Consider the following 25900-nt stretch of genomic DNA (forward strand, 5'->3'; position numbering starts at 1 on the left):
CGACAAAAGTGTCCCTTTGCGAAGCATCTCAAACGGAACCGGGAGATTTGTTGATTCACCGCAAAAGCGCCATTTACGTGGACTTTTCCGTTGAGGTGGCGGGCAACTTTGAGCGAAAATCTATCTTGCAATATTCAGCCCACTCGTTCGCACTGATTTTCCCCAGCCCGAAGTGGTTCGGGTGGCGCGCGCGTGTGGGAAAAACCACTCGCCGAGCGCGTGCGGCTGATTTGATAAAGAAAGAATTATATGTGCGCTGCCCGGGGTTGATTTTATTTTCTCCACCTCAGCCCTCGTTCGTGCTCATCCCAAAGGATGGACTGCTACTTTATCACCATTTTCCCACCCGTCAGCACGTGATGGTGGTGGGAAAAAAGTTCTCCCACTGTGGTCGCGAAAGAAAGCAAACCATGCGACGCAATGGTACCGTGTGGCTGGATGCTGATACGCGTTCCCGAAAGGGCACAACCCAGTCCGGAAGGATTCCATGAATCAGCAAATGTTTGCAAATTGGTAATCATGTCTTGGGTGGGTGGTGGACGAAGGGCGGTGGTGGTGAGACCGACAACACCCGGTAGTGGAATTGAAATCGTGTCTTCCAACGGTGGACGTTCGTGAGAAAACCTTCTCACCCCACCCTGCTCGATCAAGCACGATGAAGTGACTGTCGCGCAACACAATCCATATCCAGCCTACCAGAGCAAAATGCAGCCAAGAGTGGTTTGGTAGGAAAAATGATTTTCTACCACCGTATGCCAAACTGGTTGGAATATGAAGTAGATGGAGGTGGTGAAGTTGACGAAGGAACGAAGCGAGCAACATACACCTCTGTTTGTCACACCGTTTTCCATTATACTTCCCTCGAAAGATAACAAAGCTACAGGCAGATGACCACCACCTCCAGGGGGAAGGCCAATAACAGCCACCGGACAGCTGAGTCGAGGTGTTGCTCAGTTTGTTCGGTGAGATCGGATTAAGCAAGCACAGACCTCTCAACGCGTCGTCGTACGGTGCGAATTCGCAATTACAGACGGGCAGATGAAAAGCTTCACCGCCGCTCGCCTGGTGGAAAGGAGCATTCGGTTACCGAAAACTCGGTTCGCAAAATCAACACAAGAGCACCAACGCGAGGGAAAATTCATTTGCATATCAGCGCGATGGTACGCGTAACTACTTTCGCGTTGCAGCTCACACTTTCGTGGCAGTAATCTTTGCTGGGCGTTGAGCTTGAGGTGTGCCGAATGTGACGGTTTGATTGAAAGGTTTGTGGAATTAAGAAATACTGTACAGCAGCTCTCCGCTTTAAGCTAATTTTTGGGACCGAACGCTGTAGCGTATATTGAATTTTCGCGTATATCGAATTTCTTTAGAAAAATCGTTTATACTACATGTTTTAGAGTTAAAATAATGACATATATAAGGGGTCACAGAAAATTTCGCAATAAAATTGCGCGGAACTAAGAGTAATTCGTATTTTTATTATATTTTTTACAATCATAACTAGTAAAATTTCCATTCGTTCTATTTTTCATTGTTTTTAGAACTGTCGTTTGCAGAATTCCTTTGATTATCTTTCAGCTGTCATTTTTCCAAAACATCGCGTATTGCGAAATCACGTATAGCGAGTATAGCGTAAAGCGGAGAGCTGCTGTATACATTATTTTGGTTTTCACGGCGATCCTTCGTTCTAATTTCGTTAATCGTTTTCTGTTTTTTTACCACGGCGAGGTGGTGCACATACAATGTACGTAATTGTTGTATAAATGTTGTATGTATACATGATAAACAAAATAGTTATGAAACATAATTTAACGATATTTCTAAATTATATTCTTATTTGTAATTCCCACATGATGGCATTTGGAGTATTTTCTGAAAACCTTTAAAAAGAAATCATTTAAACACAATTTTTTGTTTTCGTTCTGATGAAAAAAAATTCAGAAATAAAAAAGAAAGTATTATATGAAACAAATAGAAAATTCGAATTATTTAGAAAATTCGAATTAGAAATTAAAATTAGAATTTAAGAATTTAAGAATTTAAGCGCATGAAACAATTTCCTCTCAATTTGGTTGCTAACGCCTGTATGTATGCATCCTTTAATGCTATACAGTGGAATTATTATCCGTGCCCATCGGGACTCGACGGTTTAGGATTACACGGATAGTAGGTTGACCGTATTATGTAAACATATTTAGCGTATAAAGTAAGACAGGCAGGGCTTTTTATAAGCGACTAATTTATGTTTGCTTTATTGTTTATTACTGCCAACTGTGTTGCAGTGAATATGTCAAATCTCCTTTGGTACTGTAAGTTCCGAGCAGCACGCATATTAATGCACCCGTTTAAAAAGCTCCCATATAACCAACTTTCCACTGTAATTATTTTTTGTTGAAAAATCGAATGAAAGGAGCTTTATTTGCCTTTTTGTAATTGTCAACATGAGAGTGTGTGTCAACCGGGATGAAGCACGTCGGAGTGGAAACGGTACTTAATCTCCACTCACAGGTGACAGGGACTGCCACCTGGTGATGTGTGCGTTCGGTTGACACACTCAGAGAGATTGCTGAACACCAGAGCAACGTTCGGACGTTGAGGGTCTCCGTCCTAAGACAAGTTTTAACTGTTATTTGTAAAAGCGTATATTCATTTCGTTTTATGTAATAAATTGTATTTGTGTAAACCAAAGATACAACAATAATTTATATAACTTGGGCACATTAGTGCGAACCTAGGCTTAACGATGGAAAACATATTTCATTACTTAGCACTAGACGCTCAAAACTAAGGCCAAGTGGCACCGAAATTGCAATTAAAAACCGGTGTAAGCTGCAACTATTTGTCCTGTTGTTTCCCACCTTCCAGAAACTTATCAGTTGCCGTTTCTACGACACGCAATACGCGCGTCATCCAACCACCGTTGCCGCATACGTGCAGGCGGTCGGTGCGATCGGTTGATACTTTTCCCACGATTTCCAACGTAAACAAAACTATTTATGCAAATCGTGCACCCCCTCACCGTCCAGGTTCCGGTTTTCGAATGGCGAAATGGTAATTGCGCTAAGTGTTCGATGGTTTGCCGTTTCGGAACAGATTTGATTGATCCATCGCGTGCGCTAGTGTAACGGTTTTTACCGTCCGCGGTTGGACGCATTCGGCAGGATAGCGGATTTGGTGGTGATGATAAATCAACAACGAGGTATAAGCCTCCTTATTGCAGAGGAGCGAACGCTTCGTTCGAGGTGTGATAGTGTGCGAGAACGAGTGAGAACGCAAAAAGGGCTGGTTCAAGTATGATCCGGTTCGGTGGGCTTTTTTATCATTGAACCATGTGCTGGTCAGCTAGGGACGCAGGGATAACACCGGACGAGTGGTTAAATATGAACGATGGAACGGTCAGGATGCGTGCGATAATGCTAAGACGATGGATTGCGTTGCCAGCACGAACCGGGTCAAATTACTGTGTCATGTAGGTAGAGTAGATGGGACGTTACTGGGCAGGCATTTCAAGCTTTATGTAGGTTATTCGTGATAGTTTTCTTGCCAGTGCTGAAATAGCTAACATTTTCTGTTAAATGTGCATGTTTTGTGCCAGTGGTGTTTAGAAGCTGAAAAAATACACTAGCGAGAAGATGTGTGTGTGAGCGATGGTGGAAGAAATTAAAGAAAAGTGTAGTTCAAGGCATTGAATTAAAGGAAATAACATGACATCGTAAAAACGATAAAAAAGTTAAAAAGTAATTCATCACATTCAAACCTAGAACTGGTTGGATTTTGCAATACATGGTTTACTATTATTTTAAAGAATTGCGCAATTAGTTATCGTTAGTTTTGGAATCGTGCAACCGAATGGGAGTTTTTTGCAAACATTTAGAGGAATTTTGTAATCATATAGGTGAATCGTGGAAATCGGTTATTTAATGTATTTTAAATCTTTCTTTCTACACTACTGCTGGCATAGGTGGTTTAAATTTAGTCTTTTGTTGATTACGTTTAAGTATTATCGAACAAACATCGTTTATACATTGGAAATATGGTTATTTTAATATGAATATTTATTTATTTATTTATTTATTTATTACATGATGACGGCGTTTGCCGTATTATCAACAAAGTGTTGAGTTTATACAATCTTTCAAATTTTACAAGGCATTTCCTCCTTGCGAATTGCCTTATCCCGGGCATACTCGGTTAATATGAATATTTATATTTAGTTGAAAAAATAGACGATGACCGCTCTAATTTAATATTGGTAGTAATTATCTCCATGAAAAAAAAAAATTGTGTGAAAAATTATTTGCAAAATACAAGAAAAAATGTTTCAAAATTGTTATAATAAATTAAAACAACCCTTTCTTTTTATTTCATAAATATTTCATTTTTCTCAAAAAATAGTTTGCCTACATCTCCAACCACCAGCTAATTTGCTACAGGAAGCATATTTTATTATTTGTCTCTAGCTGCTAACAAACAAGTGAACGAAACATAAAACAAGTTGAAGTTAACAATCAAAGCTGAAAATGGTATGCAATACTTTAGATTTGGTGTAAAATATCAAATCGGTTACAAAATGAGTGTTCTCGTTCAGGGTTCCGACATTGTCCCATAGCAAACGCCTCCGATGGCATTTGTGTTCATTTCACACGCTTGTTTGTCTACGTTTCTTCACGTGCGAATGGTATGCCGATGGTTATGGCGTTATAAGGAGTGGGGAAAAGGACAAACTGGAAAACAACGGAAGAACGAGCACAAAAAAAAACCAAAAGAAACTCTAGAAAAACAACCAAAGTAAAAAGGGGTCCAAAGGGAGCCGCTTTTCCGACGGAACATTCCCCTTCCTCCCTTCCTCTTCACTTGAGCAACACTCAGTATCAACGAACAAACGGAAACCACCCACCAACCGTCACGGGATGGGAAACATGACGGCCGGTGTGAGTGTTGTGCATCCATCTGCAAAATCATCCTCGTATTCTTTCCTTCCTTGCCGCCCGGTCCCAGGTTTGCCGCTTTTGTCGGGTGGTAAATTAAGCCGCAGGACAACACGCCATGGGCAGATGCAGGAGGGCGGCCACGAGCCCAATGTTCAAGGAGGCAATGCAAAAGCGACGGAAAATCGCCCTCCGGTGTGCGAACACGGCCAGCTGAAGGTGGCCAAGGTTCGTCTGCAAATGGTAATATGGAGCGGAAGGGGGAGAGGGGAAGTGAGAGAGTGTAAGAGAGGGGAAGAAAAAAGCAACAACCGACACAGGGAAGGAAAACATAATCAACCCCCTTTGGGATGGGTATTGAAGGTGTGTGGCTGGGCAGGAGGAAAAAAAACGATGGTAAGCTTTTCGTGTACCAAGAAGGAAAAGGAGAGTGAGCGTGAGAGAGCGAGCAAAACCAATCACGCAAAGGACGCGATGAGGTGAGGTGAGAAAGATGGAGCGATTTTTATTGCCACATTTTGATGCTATCGATGAATTTTCCCACCGGGTTTTGGCCCGGTGGTTGGGGAATTTCCGCGTGTTCACCGCGGGAAATATTACGCCCGATGCCGGACCGGTTCCTTCCATTTTCGGGGCATTGCGATAAATCCTCTCGGTAGCTCGGTAGCGAACGCGTTTTCATGTGCCGGGCGATCGGAGATAGGATTTTTCTTCATCACTTAGCAAAGGCGGCAGTAATTTTTCCCTGATGCCATTTTCCCATTCCTTTTTTTTTGTTTGGTTCTCCCGGTGGTATTGTTTCGTTTATCCACTTATTGCAATTGAGCGGAAATTAAACCGCACAAACCTTTGGCGAAAGTTTTGCAAGTTAGCAATTTGTTTGCTGCTTTTTTTATTGCCTTCAACTTGGGCATGTTCCTTCTACTGGTTAAAGCAACAAACAAACCCACAAAAACTCCAACGCTCGGTTGTACATTTTTAATTGAACAACGCTTTCCACATCGCTTGCGGAATGAAATTACGGTTTGTCGAAATATTGTGAATTAAAATAGCATTAAATGGAAAATAAACTCCGGCGCGTACTATTATGTCTTTTTTTTTAGCGGTAGGCTATTTTAAATTCTTTCACTGCATCGCTATGCCGCAGCCTTTAGCGAAGTGCTTGTGCCGGCATCCAATTTCCAGCACCTTTCCGTGCGGTCGAACTCAAACGTTCGCTTGAATGGCCACATCGTTTATCCAGCTGTTACGGTACCGTACTTGCCCCCAAAAAAACGAAAACTCCCCCTTCCCCCTTTCCTCCATCTCATCCCAACCCTAGGGGTGGGTGGGAAAACCTCTCACCGTTCACAGTGCGTTCTGGTGACAATGCCCAAAAATAAACCACACCCAAACACGGGCGCACATGTGGCATTGTTTTCGTACAATTTATATAAAATAGAAAAATAAATATTTTAATACACTACACATAGACACACACACACACACATAGTGGGATGTCGATGCAATGGCGCCGGCCAGCTTCCGATGCTGGGTTGGTAAATACGATGGAAAATTTGATGCTGGTTGTGCGGATGTGCAGGCTAAAAGCAGCTGGAAATTTTCCCGCTCGGTGCACTTACTGGTAGCGCCTTCGGGCCATTTCACAACGAGCCTCTAACACCCAGTTGGCGTTTGCCTGTGGTTTTAGCAGCATAATTTAAAGCTGTTCAAATTTAATACAAACACGGTTTAGTTGTTTAGTGTATTAGAAAATTAACTTAGTAAGTTACAACAAAATACCAAAGCATTTTTTGCATTTCTCCGAACTTTATGATCAAACACGTGTCTAGTTTTAATGTTTTAAATGAAAATTAAGATAAAAAACGAAATTGATTATCTAATGTGGAGATTGAATTAGTTTATATTGCATTTTTTAAACGTTCATACGTTTTTTTTATTAGTTGAGTTAAATATCAGTTCAGTTTATTTATTTCAATAAAGAACAAATAAATTGAAATGAATACATTTCTGATTGGATGGTTTCTGGCACTTAAAGTCTACGTGACGTTGGTCATGTATTAGTTCATATTCATAGCTTTAAATTTAACGAAATTTAAGCGTTAATTTTTTTTTGTTTTAGTGTTAAAATAAAAAAAATAATGGAAAAGATTGCATTAGAATGATGGGGAAAAACAAACTCTCGCTTCTCGCTTACGGATTATGTACTGAAATTCAATTAGTATTGCATTTTCCTTGATTTAATGGGTGAAGTGTTTTTAATTTATTAACCTTCTCTTGGTGCGAAGGCAAATTCATATTGTCTAGCTAATCCTGAGTGAGCCACACAATTGAACCAACTATTATTTCCTTCGCCAGTGATTGTTTTTAGACTAACTATCACTCAATTAATTGCTTTCATTTTTATATCGTCCCCTTTATTGACTTTTCTACTGCAAATTGTTGTAAGTCATTGTCATTTCATTCCAGTTAGCATTCGGGTGTGTTTTTTTTTTCAAATGGTAATGTCACACAAAATAATAAACTGATAGGTGAAATAAGACTTATTTATTGCAGAATTTTAAATCTAATAGTGGTAACTAGATGCTGAAATAATTAAAATTTTGTCTTTCTCATAGATATGCACTCTAAACAATCATCGCAATTCGATTTTGGATTAGGCGAAACGGGAATTTGGATTAGGCGAAACAGGCTCTTGTTATAAAGTAAAATCAAATCCGGTATATGGATTTGCTCTTATCAATAAAAACAAATTGTATGATTTAATTTTAATTTAACTTAATTTATAAATTATATCAGGCAAGTTTTGCCTACAAACTGTTAAAATATATCTACAGTACTGTTAATGTCGAGACCAGGACGTTCCGACTTTTGTAGACTTACACCTTATTCATTTACTTGAAACGTGAGCGTTAATAATTCGAGTACATATTCAGTACATATTGTAATGTATTTACAGTATTTTTTCAGTACATATTGTTTGTATTTTTAAATCGTAGGAATTATGTACAGTACCTTACACCGCTGTATTTACTAATTAAATTTGCCAAAATTATGCATTGTTCGCATGATATGGTAACATTTCAGCATGGCAAGAGAGTATCTTCTGCATCGAACGTTTTAATTCAACTCAACAGTCGTTGGAACTGTGGAAGCAAATCTGCATTACGTCACCTACAGACAACGGTTTGGTGTAACGTTAAAGTGCAGCAGCAGCAGAAGTCACTCGCACCGGTCGTTCGTCGATAATGACAGAAACCAACCGATGGCGTTTCCTTACACAGCACCCGAGGATTCTAGAGAACCAGGCATTCGCGCGTTCGGACATTAACCGGAAGCCAGCGTCTCGGGTAGCAGAAGAAACCGTACTTCCATACCAACGCCATTCCAGGGCTTTCGGCCACAGACACGGCTGCCACTGACAAACGCCAAGTGCTTCCAATTCGTGCCCCTTCGCCTGTTCACACACAGCAAAGCAGTTCTCTCCAAACGCCATCAGTACCAGATGGCTATTGCGCGTGTGAGGGAAAACCGGGAGGACTGTGAGTGTCTGCCGTCTGCCGAGTGTATCCACCACCCTTGGCAGGCAGGCAACCGGGCAGATGGTGGAAAAGTAATAGAAAACAGAACTCCTGCCAGAACTGGTGGGCCGTAATGAAATGCGCGCCCGGTCGATGTTTCGTGCCCTCCGGGTGTTGGCTCTTTGCTTCAACACCCGAGCCCACGGTGCCGGGTGGCTAAGAAGTGATTAACCCTCGCGCACAGCAAACGGTCACCCGTCCCCCCACTAACCGTCCATCTCGTCCGACGTGGGTAACGTGTGGCCGTTGGTCAACTTCCCCAAAAACCCGAAACCGGCCAAGGTTGTACCGTCTTCCTTACTGCTGCTGAGCTCCTTTCATGAGCGTTTCCGTTGCGCCGTATCGCCTTTCGTAACCTTTCCATCCATTTTCGGCATTCGGCCATTCGGCGCTGGTTGCCATCTGCAGCGGACGGGTTCTAGTGTGCGTGAATGAATACACTTCACTGCCAGCCACAGGCCGGTCGAGTCGAAGCTTTCGGGACGTGCACCATTCTTCGGGACATGCCTGCCAGCTGTTGCCACGTGCAGCTCCACTGCCGCTTGTTTTGCCTGTTCGTCTAAGCTTCCTTCGGTGGGTTTCGACCATCGGGATCGGTTTCCGTTTCCTGTTGCCAGCCTTCGTCGTATGTACGGTACAATGCACGAGGGTTTCTAGAGCCGGTGGGACACACTGTCACTGACATCTCCGTAGCGCACAATGCCAATTTATAATGATTTGTGAAGAATATTTTTCCCACAGAACGCCAGTTTCAGCTGGGAATGGAGGTGTGTTATTTTTTATTTGTGTGTGTGTGTGTGTCACTCGTACACCCTACGACAGTTGGAGAAGAATCAGGTTTCTGTTTCTAAACTATCTTTAGATGTCCGTAGGAAGACTCGTCGAAACAATTTCAATTCAATATCGATTAATTCCTGTTCCTGTCAGTAAATGTGTACAGCGTGCCTGCATAACGGACACTCCTCTGCCTGGAAAGGTGAGAGAAGGTCGTGGTAAAAATAGTTCCACCTAATGTAACGATTTGTCCAACCTCTTGTGGGCAGCCATTACACGTACGTGGAAGCATTCATTGTCATGTACACGGCTGCAGCTAAAAACGGAACAATCGAGCCCCGGTTTTGTGCCGTTGCACAATTGCGAGCCGGTGATGTGTTTATTTATGGATTTCATCCACATTTTACGAGTACAGTCCTCCAGAATTGATCAACACGCAACGTGATTTTATGTAAGAACGGGCCTTATGTAAATATGGTTAAAATTGGCCAATTTGGGAATGAAATTTACGGATGGTATAAGAAGGTTTATAGAATTAAAACGTAACCTCTTTCTTCTTCATCGTCTGCTATGTTTACTGCAGTTTGAGTTATTTGCATCAAAAAGTTCAAATATCGTGTTTTTATGCGCACTTTTTATAATTTAGATTTAAGTCCTATTGACAAACTGTTTTGTCTTGTTACTGCAGTAAAAAAGCTTCAATTTACTTGTAAAAATAAAATGTCTGTGTATAATCCATCTTGCGAGAAATCTGTCATCCCGGATCAGAGATAAATTCTTACTTGCGTCTGTGGCACATGCTGTATCCCTTTGGAGAAGATATATTCATCTTTTACCATTTTCTTCCATTACCTGCCTACCATTACCGATCAGACCAATCGGTATCGGCATCAACCTCGGATCGAATGCGATATCGCATATGGTTAAATCTGCAAAACAAATGTAAACTGCCATAAATTGCCGCATTAGAGCGCCCGAACACCCTGACGTTGATCTTCGGGTCCGGTCGGGTGGTTGGGTTCACTTTTCGCCCAGGACGGATGCCGATGAAATCATGCAAATAAGCGGAAGTCGTAATCTGTCTTCGTAGCGTACGGTGCACGGACCAATATGTCTGCATATGTCCCATGTTTGTCTTCACTAATCCCTCACCCGGTATAGCCGGCGTTGCTGAATCGGGTGCAAGACAAAAGCGTGAATTTATCGAGCGAAGATGTTATGCATGAGAGCAATCATCAGAAATGGTACCTTGAGCAAGCGGGCCCTTATCTATGCCGATGGGAAACACATGAGTTGTAGGTTTTTCTTACATTTGGTAAGATATCGTTACCAAGTGCTAGTGTGTGAAGATAACACTGCAATTCATTCCATTGATCACTGAGTAAGACAATAATTCACACATAAGTATAGTAGCTTCTTATTATTAAATATATTTTCTCGCATTTCTCTTTTACAAACATTTAATCCGTCGTTCTAAAATTGTCAATTACATAAGCCAAGATGATGGAAAAAATAAAAGTATGAAATATGAGAAATATTAAGTATTGGAAAGTATGAAGAAATGTTTCATAAACTGTAATCTCCGTTCAGATGTCTTTGCACATAAGGATAAAAATATTTTTAAAAAATCAAATTTTATCAAACTTCTCCCGGAACGATGTAGGAAACTAAATTTTATTCTAGGAAAGAAACAAACTTTCATAACATAAGCAAAAGAACTTTCAACTCCTCCGCCTATTTTTAAATCTAAGTCATTATTTTGATTGTTGCCCTATATTTGAGGTTCTGTGCGGCGTAAACTCCTCTCGACGTTGAAAATCTCGCCCTTTATATGATTTTTTTGTTCCCCTTGGTGCTTCTGAATTACAACAAACAAGTAGCGTGGGCAGTAAAGCAACACATAAACCCACTGCCCTAAAGCAGCTACGCCACGAAAAGATGTTTAAAAATTCTTAAACATCAACACTTGAGTACTACTACCGCGTGGTAGTACTAGGCGGTAGTAACGTAAAAATCGTTCGATCAGTATCGTATCTGTTGCAGACACGCGAAATTGCTGGCGGGCTATTGAAGCAGCAGGAAAACAACATATCCGCTTCCGGAACATTCGGTAAGATGCCTTGATCGTCATCAACAACTTTTAATCTCCCGCAAGGTATTCAACGACGAGAATGGGCCACATTTACAAGCGAAGATATTTGCAAAACAAAAAACAGAAATGCCAGAACGGCCTACCATGCCTGTTGCAGTCGATTGAGAAAGCATTTTTCTCAATGAAATGAGTACCGTCTTAGTAGGCGTAGGGTATTTTAAATATTTCAACGCACCACGTGGTGGAATGTTGTTAATTTGTACGTTCTGCAGGGTTTTGTATTAGTACCGATACATATTTTACACTCCGTTGTATAACAGTTTCACTTACTAAGATGAAATATTTAATTTTGCATCATTTTAGCATAATTTTTCGCAATAATTGTACTTGTGTTGTTTGTTTGCTCCAGCTGTTACCCTGCACTGACCAGACTGCTGCAAGGTGGTACACATTGGGCGGCAGGAATTGTGTGTCATTCTGTTGTTTGTGGTTCCACCGAACGTTTGTACACAAATTGAACACTTTCAAAGAGACATACACACAGTCACAAATGCGGAGACGTGTCAGATGGAATGTTTGCAACCAGCAACACACAGCATCAGATTCGCTTCGTTTGCAGATCCCTATCCGAATGGCTACGACAAGGAATCTCCACATGCCAGAAAACGCAATAGGTGTGTGTGTGTGTGTGTATAGGTTCAATGCTGTTCTAGGGGTTGCTTTCATCTCCGCAGCCGCCCAATATCACCCGAATATGTGCTGTTGCAAACAGGAGGCAGGTGGAACAAAAGGCCCGGTCTGGTTGGTGGTAGTGGCGACATCCGATCTGCACCGAACACGTGGACGGTAAACATTGGACATTGCCGGAGACAGGAGAGGCCCATATTTATAATGAGACTGACCGCACGATACCGAAAGCCGGAAATATCGTAAATAAATATTTTGCAGGCCGAAATGTTTATGACGCGTCCGCTGCGGGAGCGTTCAGCTTTTGTTGTCAGCAGCCAGTGGTCAGCATGGTACCCGTCCAATTCCTGCACGCTGCATGTGCTCCGGGTTTGTTGCTTCCTGTTCTTTTTTTTACAGTTTTACCCCCTTTTTTGTTCCACCGACCAGCATGTCTGCCGTTCACCAATGCTTTGGTGTTCTTATGGGAAAGTTTGGCGCTGCTTTCGGTTTGTTCCAAGTCCAACAACGCCTGAAGCTATGCAATCTGGTTGTAGGTTGAACATATCGATGAGTGTTTCGCTGAAGATATCACAATACGAAGCGAAAGCAAAGTCGCAAAAGAGTGGTCAGAAATAGATCATGTTTTCGTGTTGTACCGGTGACCTCCTATGCAGGTCTGAGGATCTGAATTTCTTTTTTTGTGAGTACCATCGTTTAAATCGTCATATTGTCGGGTGTGATGCGTCTGTTATTTTTTTTCTGTTATACTCTGGTTGTAGTTCTGTCCAGTTTTTGCAAACTGAAATGCAGAAAACATAGCATCAGACATATATGCTGCAGGAATTGGTGTTTCGTTCCAAAAATGATGATGAATCGATTCCTTTGTGGCTAACGAACGAAACCGATGTTTACACTTCGCTTTTACGACAAGAAGCCGAATTTGTGTTTAATTAATACAAGCAACAAATAATGGAACGAATGGATATGTTTGGTCTAGGAATGATTGCCGGCATGCTCAATTTGCTTTTATTTGGTACATAACTTCAAACTGTTTTATACCCCAATAACGCATTACACAAATATGAATATGTAATTTACACACTTGTCAGCATCGCGACGGTAAGCACTGTTGTTTATTTCTGCGTTATTGTCAAACGAATTGTTATTTGCGGATAGCTCTTTGCGGTTTATTCGATTGAAGATGTACTTATATTGACAGTTTGTCAATGCAATATTATACGTTATGATGGATGTTTAGTAGACGGTAGGAGTTTTTCTGTTGTAATTTGAACGAATATTGCTTTTTTGTAATGTATGCATGCACAAATTGACAAATTGACGATGAAAAAAAAACTTTTCGCTTCGCTTGAAACTTACAATGATGAGAAGTTCTTTAGGGCGGCCATGCGACAACTGGACAGAACCTTAGCCAACGCTACTCAGAACAAAAATGTTAGCATATGCAGTGTGCTGTTTATTATAACATTTTTACTACATAATTAAAAACTAACCTAACTTTTCAATTGGTTTTGGAGAGGAAGACCTACAGATAGGATTACTTACCAGCGTATAAATAGATAGAATAGATCTTGTGTTCTCTCCGGTTATACGACATATTTTTCGCAAAATTGACTACCATATGTCACTCTGTATTGGCCTCAAACTTATAAGATTAACTTCTCTTGCTGAGCTTTTCGCTAAAACAGCCTGTCAATAACTTCGGAACGCTATTAGGTTGGCTGGTGGTCTTCGAAAGAACATTATAATTAACCATTTTCGAAGTAATTCATTACTCATTACTTCTGAGCATTTGCCTACAAGCTAGGTGTAGCTGGTCTTGACATTCACTTTCACAGAACAAAGTTAATCTTATCCACTTCTTCACTGTTTGTCAGATTATTTCAAACTTCCAGGGAGAATGCAGAGATCACTTTACTTTCGATTTTTATCTTTAATTTCTGCTAATTGCCATTTTTCGGTGATGTCTGCTATGGTGTGGTGGCTAGACCAAGGCAACTATTAAGGCACTCTGGCCTTTTTTAAGATATGAGAAGATTTATAGGAAGCAAGATCGACCATATCGGAAGAATAGTTTGAACCACGTGTTTAATAGGCAATGATGAATCAACTGTCCTCTGTCAAACTGTTCCCTTGAAAGTTGAGTGAGTGTATACATAAAGTTACTATTCAGCAAACCTTATCATCTCGTCAGCATGGTTTTATTTACGTTTCGCGCTAGATAAAAATTACAACAACATATTTATGAATTATACGTAATTGTTAAATTTAGTCACATAATTCGAAGGATAAATAGTGTTTAATCCGGAGTATTTGGTAACCGATACCGTTGGGAATGTAATACAAAATAACACTTAACTTTCAAATCAATATATTCAGCTTCTAACATTTGAAATGAATCAGTAAAAAATATCGCTCTAGGACTCGTGCAACCATAATATTAAATTTAAATAGACTCAATGAAGACGTTTTATCATTATTTAATGACCATTTCCACACGTTTGTACGAAATTAACAATGTAAATATTAATTGAAACTAACAAATCTGTAACACAACTCATGCATTTGGAACCGTAATGCAATTACTGTTTTTTTTATCGTTACACGTCCATAGCTTGTATCAATCGCTTCGGCTGGGGTTTTTATCATCAATCAGTATTCCGGCCACCCATCCGCTGACCAGACGCTTTCAAATTAGAAAATTATCACCACGTGCAAAGCATGTGGCCGTCGGTCCGATGGGGAGGTTGAAAAAACCGCCACCCCAGGGGGGTGGCAAAATAAATATGGATCGCACTGGTCTGGCCGGCCGGGGCTTGGATGTAATTTTATTTCTGACCAGAAACGTTCGCATCTTCACCATCTGTTTCCGTACGGGTGCCAACCGTACCGGGTGGCCAATGTGAAACGCGGGAGGCTCACTTCACTGGACAATGTTTTTTTGCCGGTAGCGAGCCGGTGATGGGTTCAAAACCAGCGCGCCATACTGGACGCGTTGCGTTCCACTGTGGTTGTGTCAATGGGGAATGGTTTTGGAATGGTCTTTTCTGTGTTTTTTCTTGTTGGCTTCTGTGTGTATGTGTGGCTATATTCGCTTTGCTCTTCAGATACCATTCTCGTCGGCAGGCATGCCAATCTGGCATGCTTCAAGCTTCGATAGATCAACAGCAGACATCGTCTGCTGGAGCATGAGTGCCAGCTGCAGCAGTAGCAGCAGCAGCCACGGAGTCGTTTGTATGCCGGTATTACAACGGAGCAATGGTTTTAGCATGGGATGGAGGGTTGGCACCCGTGCGGTGAAAATGCTGAGCCCGAGCCGTTGGCACCTGTCACTGGCAAGCTGTTTCCAATTGATTAAATCGAAAAATGTTTGAATTAAATAGCGCTTGTCGGGCGATTTAGCGGTGAAGGTTAGCGGTTGCGGCACCGTTGTCCGAAAGGGGTGTTTGATGCATCTGTTCGTGCGCTGTCGTCGGAATGCTGTCAATGATTGGATTCACCTGATTCGATCGACAGAATCGGGATGAATGAAATGGATCGAAAATCGCCCCTACGCCAACAGCACTTGCACCCCTTCAGAATCCCTTTGCCACTGGTTCCGAAGCGACTCAAATCGATTAAGTGGCATCCTGTTCTAGGAATAGTCTGTGCAAGTGTCACTATTTGTACCACCGGACGGAAGGATTAAATTTCAATTGTTATTACTCTGAGCTACCGTCGTAGTATGTCTGTTGAGTGCAGAAAAAATAGACTAGAAACTCACTACAGCCAATAAATCTCCCGATTTGCTTTGCGTTTTTGCAAAAGCGGCCACACAGGAAGCCGAGTTTTACCCACGCCAAACACGGGAAGTAAAACGCAACCAAATGTAAGGATGTGCCACGTATCATCGGCAATTTTGTTGATCTGGCTGGCAGATGAATCCTCAACACTATCGTCGACGAGCTGTGAGGAAACAAATATCGTGCATTGTAGTGCAATACGTCTAACCAGCATTCCATTTTTATCGCTCGCCAATGCTTCATGCTATCGATTGCAGTTGTGAATTTTCACATCGAAGCTTTTCGTATGTTGTCGCTATTTGCAATCGTATTTCGGTAGCGTTGTCCGTTCTTTGTGGGAAAGCTCTGTGGTACTACGAAGCCTTTATACCTTCCTTGCTCTCTTCGGTCAGTATTGTGTCGTTATTCATTGATATATTGGGATCACAGTGGAAAAATAGTGTTTTTAAGGTTTTCTTTAGAATTGCAAAAATTCTATTACGTATAGTTTGTATCAAATGCGTTAAAGAAATACGCAATTTTACGTTCAATCAGATTACATACTAGCTTTGTATATTAAACTTGAGTCCAAGATTTCTTTACCAAATCGATGGCACCTAAAAATATGCTATATTTATGACACTTAGTAATCTACAAAATTTGTAGATTCGGAAAAAATTTCTTCGTTCGTTTTTTCGTTAAAAATCGTTAATTTAAAAATCGTATTATACAAGTTGCCACAATTACGGGATGGTTGTCCATAATAATAATTATCATCGATTGATACTCTTGACAAAACAATAATCATTTTTAATCGTATTTCTTCATGTATATCAAAAATAAATATTCTTTTCACTGGAAAAGGGCTGAGCCTAAAGCGAAAGATTCAAAATTCCTCAAAATTTGTGATATTTCATAATTGAAATGTATCTTTTTTAAACAACAATTTAGTTACACGATTCCAACAGTCAAGGTAAAAAATATATGGAAAAAGTATCATTTCAATATTACAATTTTTATGATTTGATTAGAATAAAGTTAATCATAGATTAATCTTTAGTAAAAAAAAAATACTTGTCCAACCATTCCTAAATAGTTTTAACAATTCAGTTCTTAAAACTACTGAGAGTTTAAAAGAATTGGCTGAAATTATGAGAATTTTTTCAGCTTTTTCAACTAAACTTCAGTTTCAAAATGATGTATATTTGTTTTCCCAATGTGAACACTGCTGAGAAATGGTTCAAAACCCACTCTTCTAGGGCGAAAGCATGTTTGGGCCATCGCAACGAGCCCACGGACCGAGTACGGCGTAATAGGTTGAAGTGTCATGTTCAGAGAGTGTGTTGGCAATACACTTGTACAGCAATTTTTGCCACTATTTTTTACTTCCTTCCCAATCGATCGAACCATTCTTGATTGCATTGCTGCAAACTGCACCGTTTGGGACCGTGCCGTTCGGCACCTTCGCGAACTGTTCCTGCTCCGGGGCATCACTTAGCGCGCACAATCACGGGCTAAGGGATGGCATTGCGCTTGCCGTACGTTGTGGCTTCCGGCGGGAACGGTGACGGTCGGATCAATTGTTCATCGTTTGCATTGTCGCGCTGAGCTGTCATGTCCTTTTTAGCGGATTCCGAAACCTCTACCTGGCGGTGAGTGCATCAACAAGCGATAGCAAAAAATGGCGAAGAGAGTACACCCGATTTCCTGTCATCGCACGGTTGCGAACACGATGCGAATGGAAAGTGTTCGGGATATCGATAGGTTCGATAGATGCAAAACATTTCACTAGTAGCATTGCTCTTTTTTTCTTGTTTTGTTCATTTCTGATCGAACGAGATTGTCAGATGCAAGTGTATCTTGGGAGTAAAATTTGTGCTGCCATGTTTAGATGAAGGTTGGTGGTTTGGATTGTATGCAATAGCAATAAATATGTCAAATTGATGATGCACTTTTGCTGTCGCAAACGATATATTATCATGTATGTTATTTATATGTGTGCAGACTTTACCAATGCATTAATTATGGTTTAAATTCAATAAAAAATATTTCTGAAGCTCTATTTTCCCTTACACATTCATCACCTTAGGGTTTGATGACGCTCAGCTGTGCTATTTTGCTAGCGCAGTGCTGCTACCGAAACTGCCGAATTTCATACTCATTTTTTCGCCATTTTCCGGAACCAGCCTGGCGCGCACAGCGAATGAGTGAAATTATCCATTCATGGTAAAGTTTTTGGTTATGACAGTTTTGTAATTAGTTGCAAAACTGATTGGTTGACTGGCTGAGCACCCGATTTGCACCCGTTGCACGAGTGGCGTGCGGCGCGTAGTTTCCCCGATTGTCGTGCAACCAAACAGCCCAGGGGAATAAGCGAACACGAGAATAAAAAGCATACAAAGAGGGAAAAATAAAGGAACGCGCCACCTGCAACACCGAACAAGCGGACAGGTGGAGGGAAAATAGTGTTCTCACTATTCCGCCCTTCAAGTGGCAGGAGGCTATCGCTGGAATAGTTGCGAGACCGAGATGAATGAAGGCTTCATTTGCTTTTTCCACCTCCCGGGACGCTCCAGTTCTGCCGGAGTAGCGTGTGTGTGACACCGGACCGTCGGATGTGGCGTAAGCCGGTGCAGGGGCAGTGGGTACCCGTGTAAAGCGTATCCTAAAAGGACGCTTTCCCAGTCGTGCACCTGGATGATGGAAATCCGTTTCGGAGAACTGGGTGTATGTGTGTGTTTGAGCGGTGGGGTAGAATATTTTTCCCAACTCCGAACGACGAGCGTCACCAGGCGTCTCCATCGGGTGTGGTTGATTCTGCTGCACGGCGGCCTTGGCCTGGTCACCTTTCCCATTTTTCCCATCCATCTCATTCATTTCTTCCTCGACGCTGGCCAGCAAAAGGGGGCCAGTATGACTGGCGTACAATTAACCGTTTACTCGACGGTGACGGAGAGCGCCCGTTGTACCGATTTTGATTGAAATTTCAATTAATTTCTTTCTTTTTCCCATGCACACCCACCGACACATAGACAAACAACGGCACACACACTCGCTTTCATCCCGAAAGTAACCACAGGTACCACCCTGTCGCTGTCACCGAAGCCAACACACCGGGGAGTGCCCAACGCCAACGACACGGCGTCCTGTCACGAACATTGACTGATTTTTCTACTCCCGAAACTCCCGATGCTCGCTTCGATCCTCCCCACTGATCTGGTATTTTCTTTCTCGTCTCTTCTTTTTCATCGCATCACCTTTGCATCTTTCGATGAAATCAACGCTACCGTGAATGGAACGCACCACAGGCAAGGAACAATGCCGCACACCGGACTCACCGGAGGGGGCACGGGTGGTGGCACCCCGGTCGCCCATCTCGCCGCAGATCTCGCAACATCACAGCACGCTGGTACCGCCAAGATCGGCCTCATCACAAGTCAATCGCCACGGGAGCTCATCACCAACCGGCACTGTCAATGGCAGTGGCGGTAGTCTCGGCAGCCTGACGCCACCACCGGCCATCACGCCCGCCTCCGCGGCCGCCGTAGCTGCAGCGGCTGCTGCTGCCGCCGCCCAGCAGGACACCGCCAAGCTGCTGAAGATCCGTCGGTTCCTTGGTGCGCTCGTTCAGTTCGGGCAGGATGCTAACGTCGACACCGGTGATCGGGTGCGCTCTTTGGTTCTTTCACTAGCGGTAAGTGTAATTGGTACATTCGAAAGGTGGTCAAATTTTTTTGTTTGAAAGCTTTTACAAATTTTGAGTTTAATTACATGTTTTAAATAATTTAAATAATTAATGCGCCCAATAATATTAACATCGTATTATACACTGAGTACCAAAATGATAGCCGCACTTAAGTCATCTTGCTGGAATGAACGGAAGCGTTTTCCTGGTGGAAAATAAGATTATGATGGTCCATGCATGGCTTCGAATTATTTTCCAAGATGTCTATGTACATATTGTAGTTCATACGTGTTGAAACAATGGCTAGATCAGATGGCGATGGCAATGGTAATCGCTCCATTATCATGACAGAGTCACCTCCAAAATTGAGTCGTGAGATACATCGTGGTTCACGTTGCAAATCTCGTCAAAAGTCAGTACAAACATCTGGACTATTAAGGTTTCCGTTGCACCGCAAATACATTTTAGACAATAACCCACATAAAGACTCTTTGGAATGGTGCGTGTCATTTTGAAGTTTTATTACAAATCTCCAATAGAGCAACCAGTTTTACTACTGACGACACAGTTTGATATTTTGTTTGATTTAATTTTGAGTGATACTCACAGGTGAGGCTATCATTTTGGTTCACCCTATTTTTGGTTATTTTGATATAAGTCTTTAATTGTTGTGTTTTTCTAGACAAATGAAATTTCAACTGAATAATGAAATCTAAACGTAAAACAAACATATATTTAAAACTAAATTTGGCATATGACCTTTCTAATTAGAGTAAGGCGAAAACACTGGGTGAGGCTATCATTTTGGTACGCAGTGTATTATTTATTATTTAAAGCGTAATCAAATGTTTTATTACCATATACGCACATGCCTGCCAACGCTCAATCTTACCTTATTGGCATTATCAACGTAATATCGTAAGTTCTTATTCAGCATGAAGAGTGATTTCACTAAAGTCAAGTGTAGTGTTCGGTCAAGTAACTTTTTCTAATGAGCTGGGCAAAGCGTTCAGTAAGATGAGCGCTAGGCGCAATGTAGCTCAAAGCTCAAACGAGCATGATGGGTACTGAAGCTGAAAAGAACGGAGAGATTCCCCAAGACAAACTTAGAAAAATTGAAAACGTGCTTTAAAACACCAAACATTAACCAAAAGGCCAATGAAAATAATTTTGAGCAAGTTGATATTGTGCGAAATCCTACTCAAGCCCATGGATCCTGGGTAAAACGTAAGGAGATGCCAATACTGTGGTTAATTTAGGACACTGTATACTGTAAAAAATATGATTATTAATTTCAGAAGAAAAATTCAAAAAAAAAGTTCAAAGATTCATTGCTCAAGTGTTTGAGCACATCCATACATCGTCTAATGGGCTAAATGTCTGGAATCAGTTCAATGCCGAATGAGTTGTTATCCTTGGTACAGGCTTCACTGGTTTATCAATACCAATATCAATATTATTACCACCTGTGAACAGCTGATAGCGTTTGAAAGTCTTCGACTCGCAGACTCTATTTTTACCATTACCAGAAGATACAATGAGCATTTTTTTTATAATTGTTAGTTAAACGACAATATTAATATTATTTAAAAATAGGATCCGGTTTTTTTTGTTTTTCTTTTAATATGGGTAGTTGTTTTTAAATCATAAATATCTTCACCTCATTTATTAACAATTTGAGATAGCGGTCAACTTTAGCAGAACCTTACAGATAGTCCTCTGTTCATTCTAGTTAGTAACTTTTAGTCGTTAAGTTAGATCAATACTTAAATTAGTTGTTAATGATTTTTTTATTGACAGTTAGGCAGTTAACAAATGGAAAATGATAGTGAAAGTAATGTTTTCGTAGACGATATGTGACTGTGTTCTAAAGCATATACAGTTTGCTGCCAAAGGTGATCTTCAGAGATGATCAAAAACAATAATTTTAATATCTATATATTTTTCAATTAAATTCATACGAGTTCAAATTGTTAACTTAACTAAGCTCAAGTTGGAGCTAGATTAACAGCAACTTATGTAAGCTAGTCGGTTTGAGCTTGCGTTCACTCGCTCATTTTGGAAAGCATACGATTCGAACTATTTCAGCAGCTTATAACACCATTTACGTTTCTTCCGCCAATTAAATCGTAGTTAAACAAGTTATACTAGTTATTGTCCGGAATTTTTCTTACCTAAGACCAAACATAGTAAACCTTATGGCACAAACAAAAGAATCACGAAGAAAAGAATCAGAATTTTATAATTCATAATGAGCATTTAATTGATGATATTTTAAACGCCACGAATTCAACGAATGATTCTCGAAATGATAATTTTAAAATATTTTTTAAAAAAATCTTAAATAATATTAACCGGATTTATTTTAAAAAAATGTTTCGTTCTTGTTTTATTCCACCTCATAATTTGTAGTAACTGATAGTTGAATAAAATCCAAACCAAAAAATTGTAAGAACTTTGAATTCTGAGGTCAAAGAATCTAATTTAAAAGTTATAAAATAGTGTTAAATATTCAAATAATTGTACCTGAGTGCACCATTTTTTTGTTCTTACCAGAGCGGTGCCATCACTGTGGATGAGTTTCAACTAGCAGTGCAGGAAGCGACGAATTTTCCCTTACGAACCAACGTCGTACCGTTCCTAAAGTCGCACGTTCCGGTACTGCAGCGAGAGATCAACATTCTTGCACGATCAAACAAGCAGGTGAGTGGACCACAATATTCTTACATGCACCCGTTTGAAAAGCAACAGTGTGTACGAGTAGTATTATTTAGTACGATCGTTTGCCATTAGTTAGGGAAAAAACAAGAATTCCCTTTGAAGAAAAACAAATAGACAACAAATAGTAAACAAATATGCGATCTAACTATTACCGACGTAGTGGTGTACAGTGTACCCAGCAGTCCACTGCCATAACCTGTGTTTTAGAGATGTGCACGCTGAGTAAGAGTGAGTGAGTGATTTGAAACCTTCGAGAGAGTGAATGAATATAAATCAGCACGAAGAGTTTTTATGACTCCTTTAACCACTCTTTTGCGTTTATTCTCACTCTTACTCTCTGTGCCGACTAGAAACTCACTCAGGAGTGAGTAAAACTGTTTTATCACTCTTTGGATTATAATCACTCTGTAAGAGTGAGTAAAAGAGTATTATCACTCTTTGGATTATAATCACTCTGTAAGAGTGAGTAAAAGAGTATCATCACTCTTACAGAGTGATTATAATCCAAAGAGTGATAATACTCTTTTACTCACTCTTACAGAGTGATTATAATCCAAAGAGTGATAAAACAGTTTTACTCACTCCTGAGTGAGTTTCTAGTCGGCACAAAGAGTAAGAGTGAGTATAAACGCAAAAGAGTGGTAAAAACATAAATGCAGTGTAATATTTTTTAATGAATCTCAAAAGAGTGAGTAAAGGTTTCAAATCTTTAAACCCACTCTTTGACTCCGATTCAAATCATTGAAAAGAGTGATTATTCTCATCTCTACTGTGTTTGTGCACAGCATAAAAATAAAATAAAAAAAGCAACCCAGCACACGCCTTCTTACTCAGTGCATGAAAAATGTAGCCTTCGCAAATAGGAGCGAATTATCACCAACCCGCAGACCGCTCGTGGGAACTATTATCCGTGCCAACTTCTGTTGCTGTTTAGGTTGGGTTTTCCTTTCGCCACGAACTTCCCGTCCGGGACTGCACCGCGATGCCATCGCCATCGCCTCCGATCCCCGGATAGGAAACACAGTGAGCGCACTGATGATTGACGACGGTGTGGGAAAGAAAACAAGCGCCACAAACCTGCTCAAATGCCACGCAAGGTGAGAGATGGTGGAAATTCGGAAGAATAGAAAGAAAATATCCCCCCGCTAAACGTTGCGGGCGAAAAACCGTTGTTCCTGGTACACCGCCACCATACATGCGCATCCGACGAACGCTGCAAGGCCCTGGCTGGAACCGCTGGAAGCTTTTCCCAAGCTGGTTCTTGGTTCGCTTCGTGGACGCCAGACTGCTCCACGCAGATTTTCACCGACCGATTGAATGCCGTGCGATCCGAACATACGCGTCCGTCTGAGTTTCCCCGTTGGGGGTGCTGGAGGGAGGAGTTTTTTTTAAATTCTCCAAAGAAAGAACTTCTATGCTGTGCCCGCAGGGTGAACGCTTCGAGGTCGTGTAAGGACGCAAGTTTGAAGAATTTCCACCCAAAATCCATCCACCCTCTTCAATTCGATGGAGGCAACCAAAGAGCGTAATAGGGGAGGGGGAAGGGGGGTTGCGGTAGGGGCCGTAACCGGTGGCGAAAAATGCACGAACAGTTAGAAAACACTGTTTCCGATTTTAATCTTTTTGAAAAACAAATTTCGGTGTATTCCGTGCAGCTGTGACACGCTCGTTTTATCTCGGCGTGGCGCACAGAGAATTTGTTTCCGTGTGGATGCGAGTGTGTGTGTTTTTTTTCTTTTCTCGCATTTTCTCATCCCTGTGGCGTTCCTCAAACCTGGCAAGTAGCATTTTTTGTTTAGTGTGGGAACCCGAATCCACCATCACAGCACTTTACCCGCCGATGAACGATTGCTGTCGTGTGCGGTTTTACGTGAATTGCTCGCAGCTTTTCGCGAGAGCTTAGTCTGGGCCAGTTGCGTGTGTTTCTATGTGCGAAATTTGTGGAACAATCGAAACCGATTCTAAAGCAATAGGATTGGAAATGGAGGATTTACTTACGGAGTGTGCATTGGTGGAGTGTTGTTACGCGTGTGGACTATATTCCATTCGGGTCAATAGATGCGCTTCGAGCTCATGCGATGGGTGTGTTGAAATACAATGTAAGGCTTTCGGAAACGAATATCACGATAATAGAACTACTGAACTAAACAGTTGAAATTTTAGAATCAGTCATAGGAGTCTAATTGTAGATTAGTTACTATAATTTGTATTAGTTATTAATTTAATCTGATTAGTGCATGTAGATAGGTACGGGCATGATAAAAACATTAATTTTAAAAATTTTCATTTTTTTAGGAGGTTCAGATTCAGATTCATAATTCATTATTCATTCAGGCTCAAGATATAGAAATTATAAATATTTGATTCGCGTTTTTTTAATTAAACAAAATATTATATTGTTTATTTTTTTATTTGTTTATTGTAATATGACGGCTTTTTGTTGAATGTAAATAACAACTTTCTGTTTTTCTGGCAACACTGCCAGCGAATTGTCAAACTTGTAAATACGTGAAATAAATCAGTTGAGCTTTGAACGTGGAGTAAAACGGACGCCGGACTGTGTAAAGAGTTTTACTTGCGTGAGCATTACTCATCAGGTTATGGGCCCAGGAGCTGAAAATTGCTAGTTTGAGTAATTTGCGAAACGTGCTAAGCGAGTGTATTTAGTTTGCGCGTTATTTCTTTCTTCGTGATCGTAAGAAAAGATAAAGTTCCTGAACAACCGGCGTCACTAAGTGTACAAAATGGCGGATTCCGTTAAGGCCATTTTTACGAAATTGAACAATGCGAATTTCATCGCATGGAAATTCCGTATGCAAACGCTGCTAGAGAGAGAGGAGGTATGGGAAGTGATCGAGGTTCCTATACCAGACGAAAAGAACGACAGTTTTGCAGAATGGAAGAAGAAGGACACAAAGGCAAGGAATACAATTGCGATGTTTGTCGAAGACAACCAGTTGCGCTTTATCAAGAAAGCAGAGTCAGCCAAGGAAATGTGGGACAATCTACGTTGTTACCACGAAAAGGCTACAATTGGCAACCAAGCTTTGCTTTTGCATCAATTGTGTTCTACAATGATGGCCGAGGATGCTGATGTGGAAAAGCATATCGAATATGTGGAAAACATCTACGAAAAAATGGACAACGCCGGCGTCGATTTGAGTGAAATGCTACGGATCATCTTATTTCTACGGACTTTGCCGCCGTCGTACAGCACGTTTGTCACATCGGTGGAGACCTGTCCTCAAGAAGACGTCACTATGGAATCGGTGTTGGCTCGATTGCGAGAAGAAAGCATGAAGCGCGAATGTCAACCAGGAGTAAACTGTAAGGAGGAGAAAGTCCTTAAGGTTGAAACAAAGGATCGTGGTGAGTTGAAATGTTTTTATTGTCACCAACCTGGTCATTTCCAGCGAAATTGTAAGAAACGGCCATCCTATAAGAAGACTTCGAAACCTGCGCAAGCTAAGCGTATCCAAGCTAAGCAACAACCAACAGGGAATGATACTGCTGTTCATGGCGCGGCGTGTTTTGTTGCTGGGGAAGTGATTCCTGGCGCTTGGACGATAGATAGTGGCTGCACGTGTCACATGACCAACGATCGCGAGTTTTTTACGGAGTTCAAAGGCGGTTATGTGACTGACGTGGTGCTGGCCGATGGAACAAAGGTA

General features: G+C 41.2%; 1 protein-coding gene across 1 annotated transcript in view; it reads left to right on the forward strand.

Annotated features, from left to right (window-relative positions):
• Positions 1-25900, forward strand: part of LOC128707027 (protein CBFA2T2) — a 32621-nt gene that overhangs the window by 874 nt on the left and 5847 nt on the right. Inside the window, exons 2-4 of the mRNA XM_053801971.1 lie at positions 12380-12385; positions 19132-19517; positions 22065-22211. Of these exons, the coding sequence (XP_053657946.1) occupies positions 12380-12385; positions 19132-19517; positions 22065-22211 (539 nt within the window). The remainder of the gene's footprint in view (positions 1-12379; positions 12386-19131; positions 19518-22064; positions 22212-25900) is intronic.

The sequence above is a fragment of the Anopheles marshallii genome, chromosome 2 (assembly GCF_943734725.1).
Source record: "Anopheles marshallii chromosome 2, idAnoMarsDA_429_01, whole genome shotgun sequence".
Classification (NCBI taxonomy): Eukaryota; Metazoa; Arthropoda; class Insecta; order Diptera; family Culicidae; genus Anopheles; species Anopheles marshallii.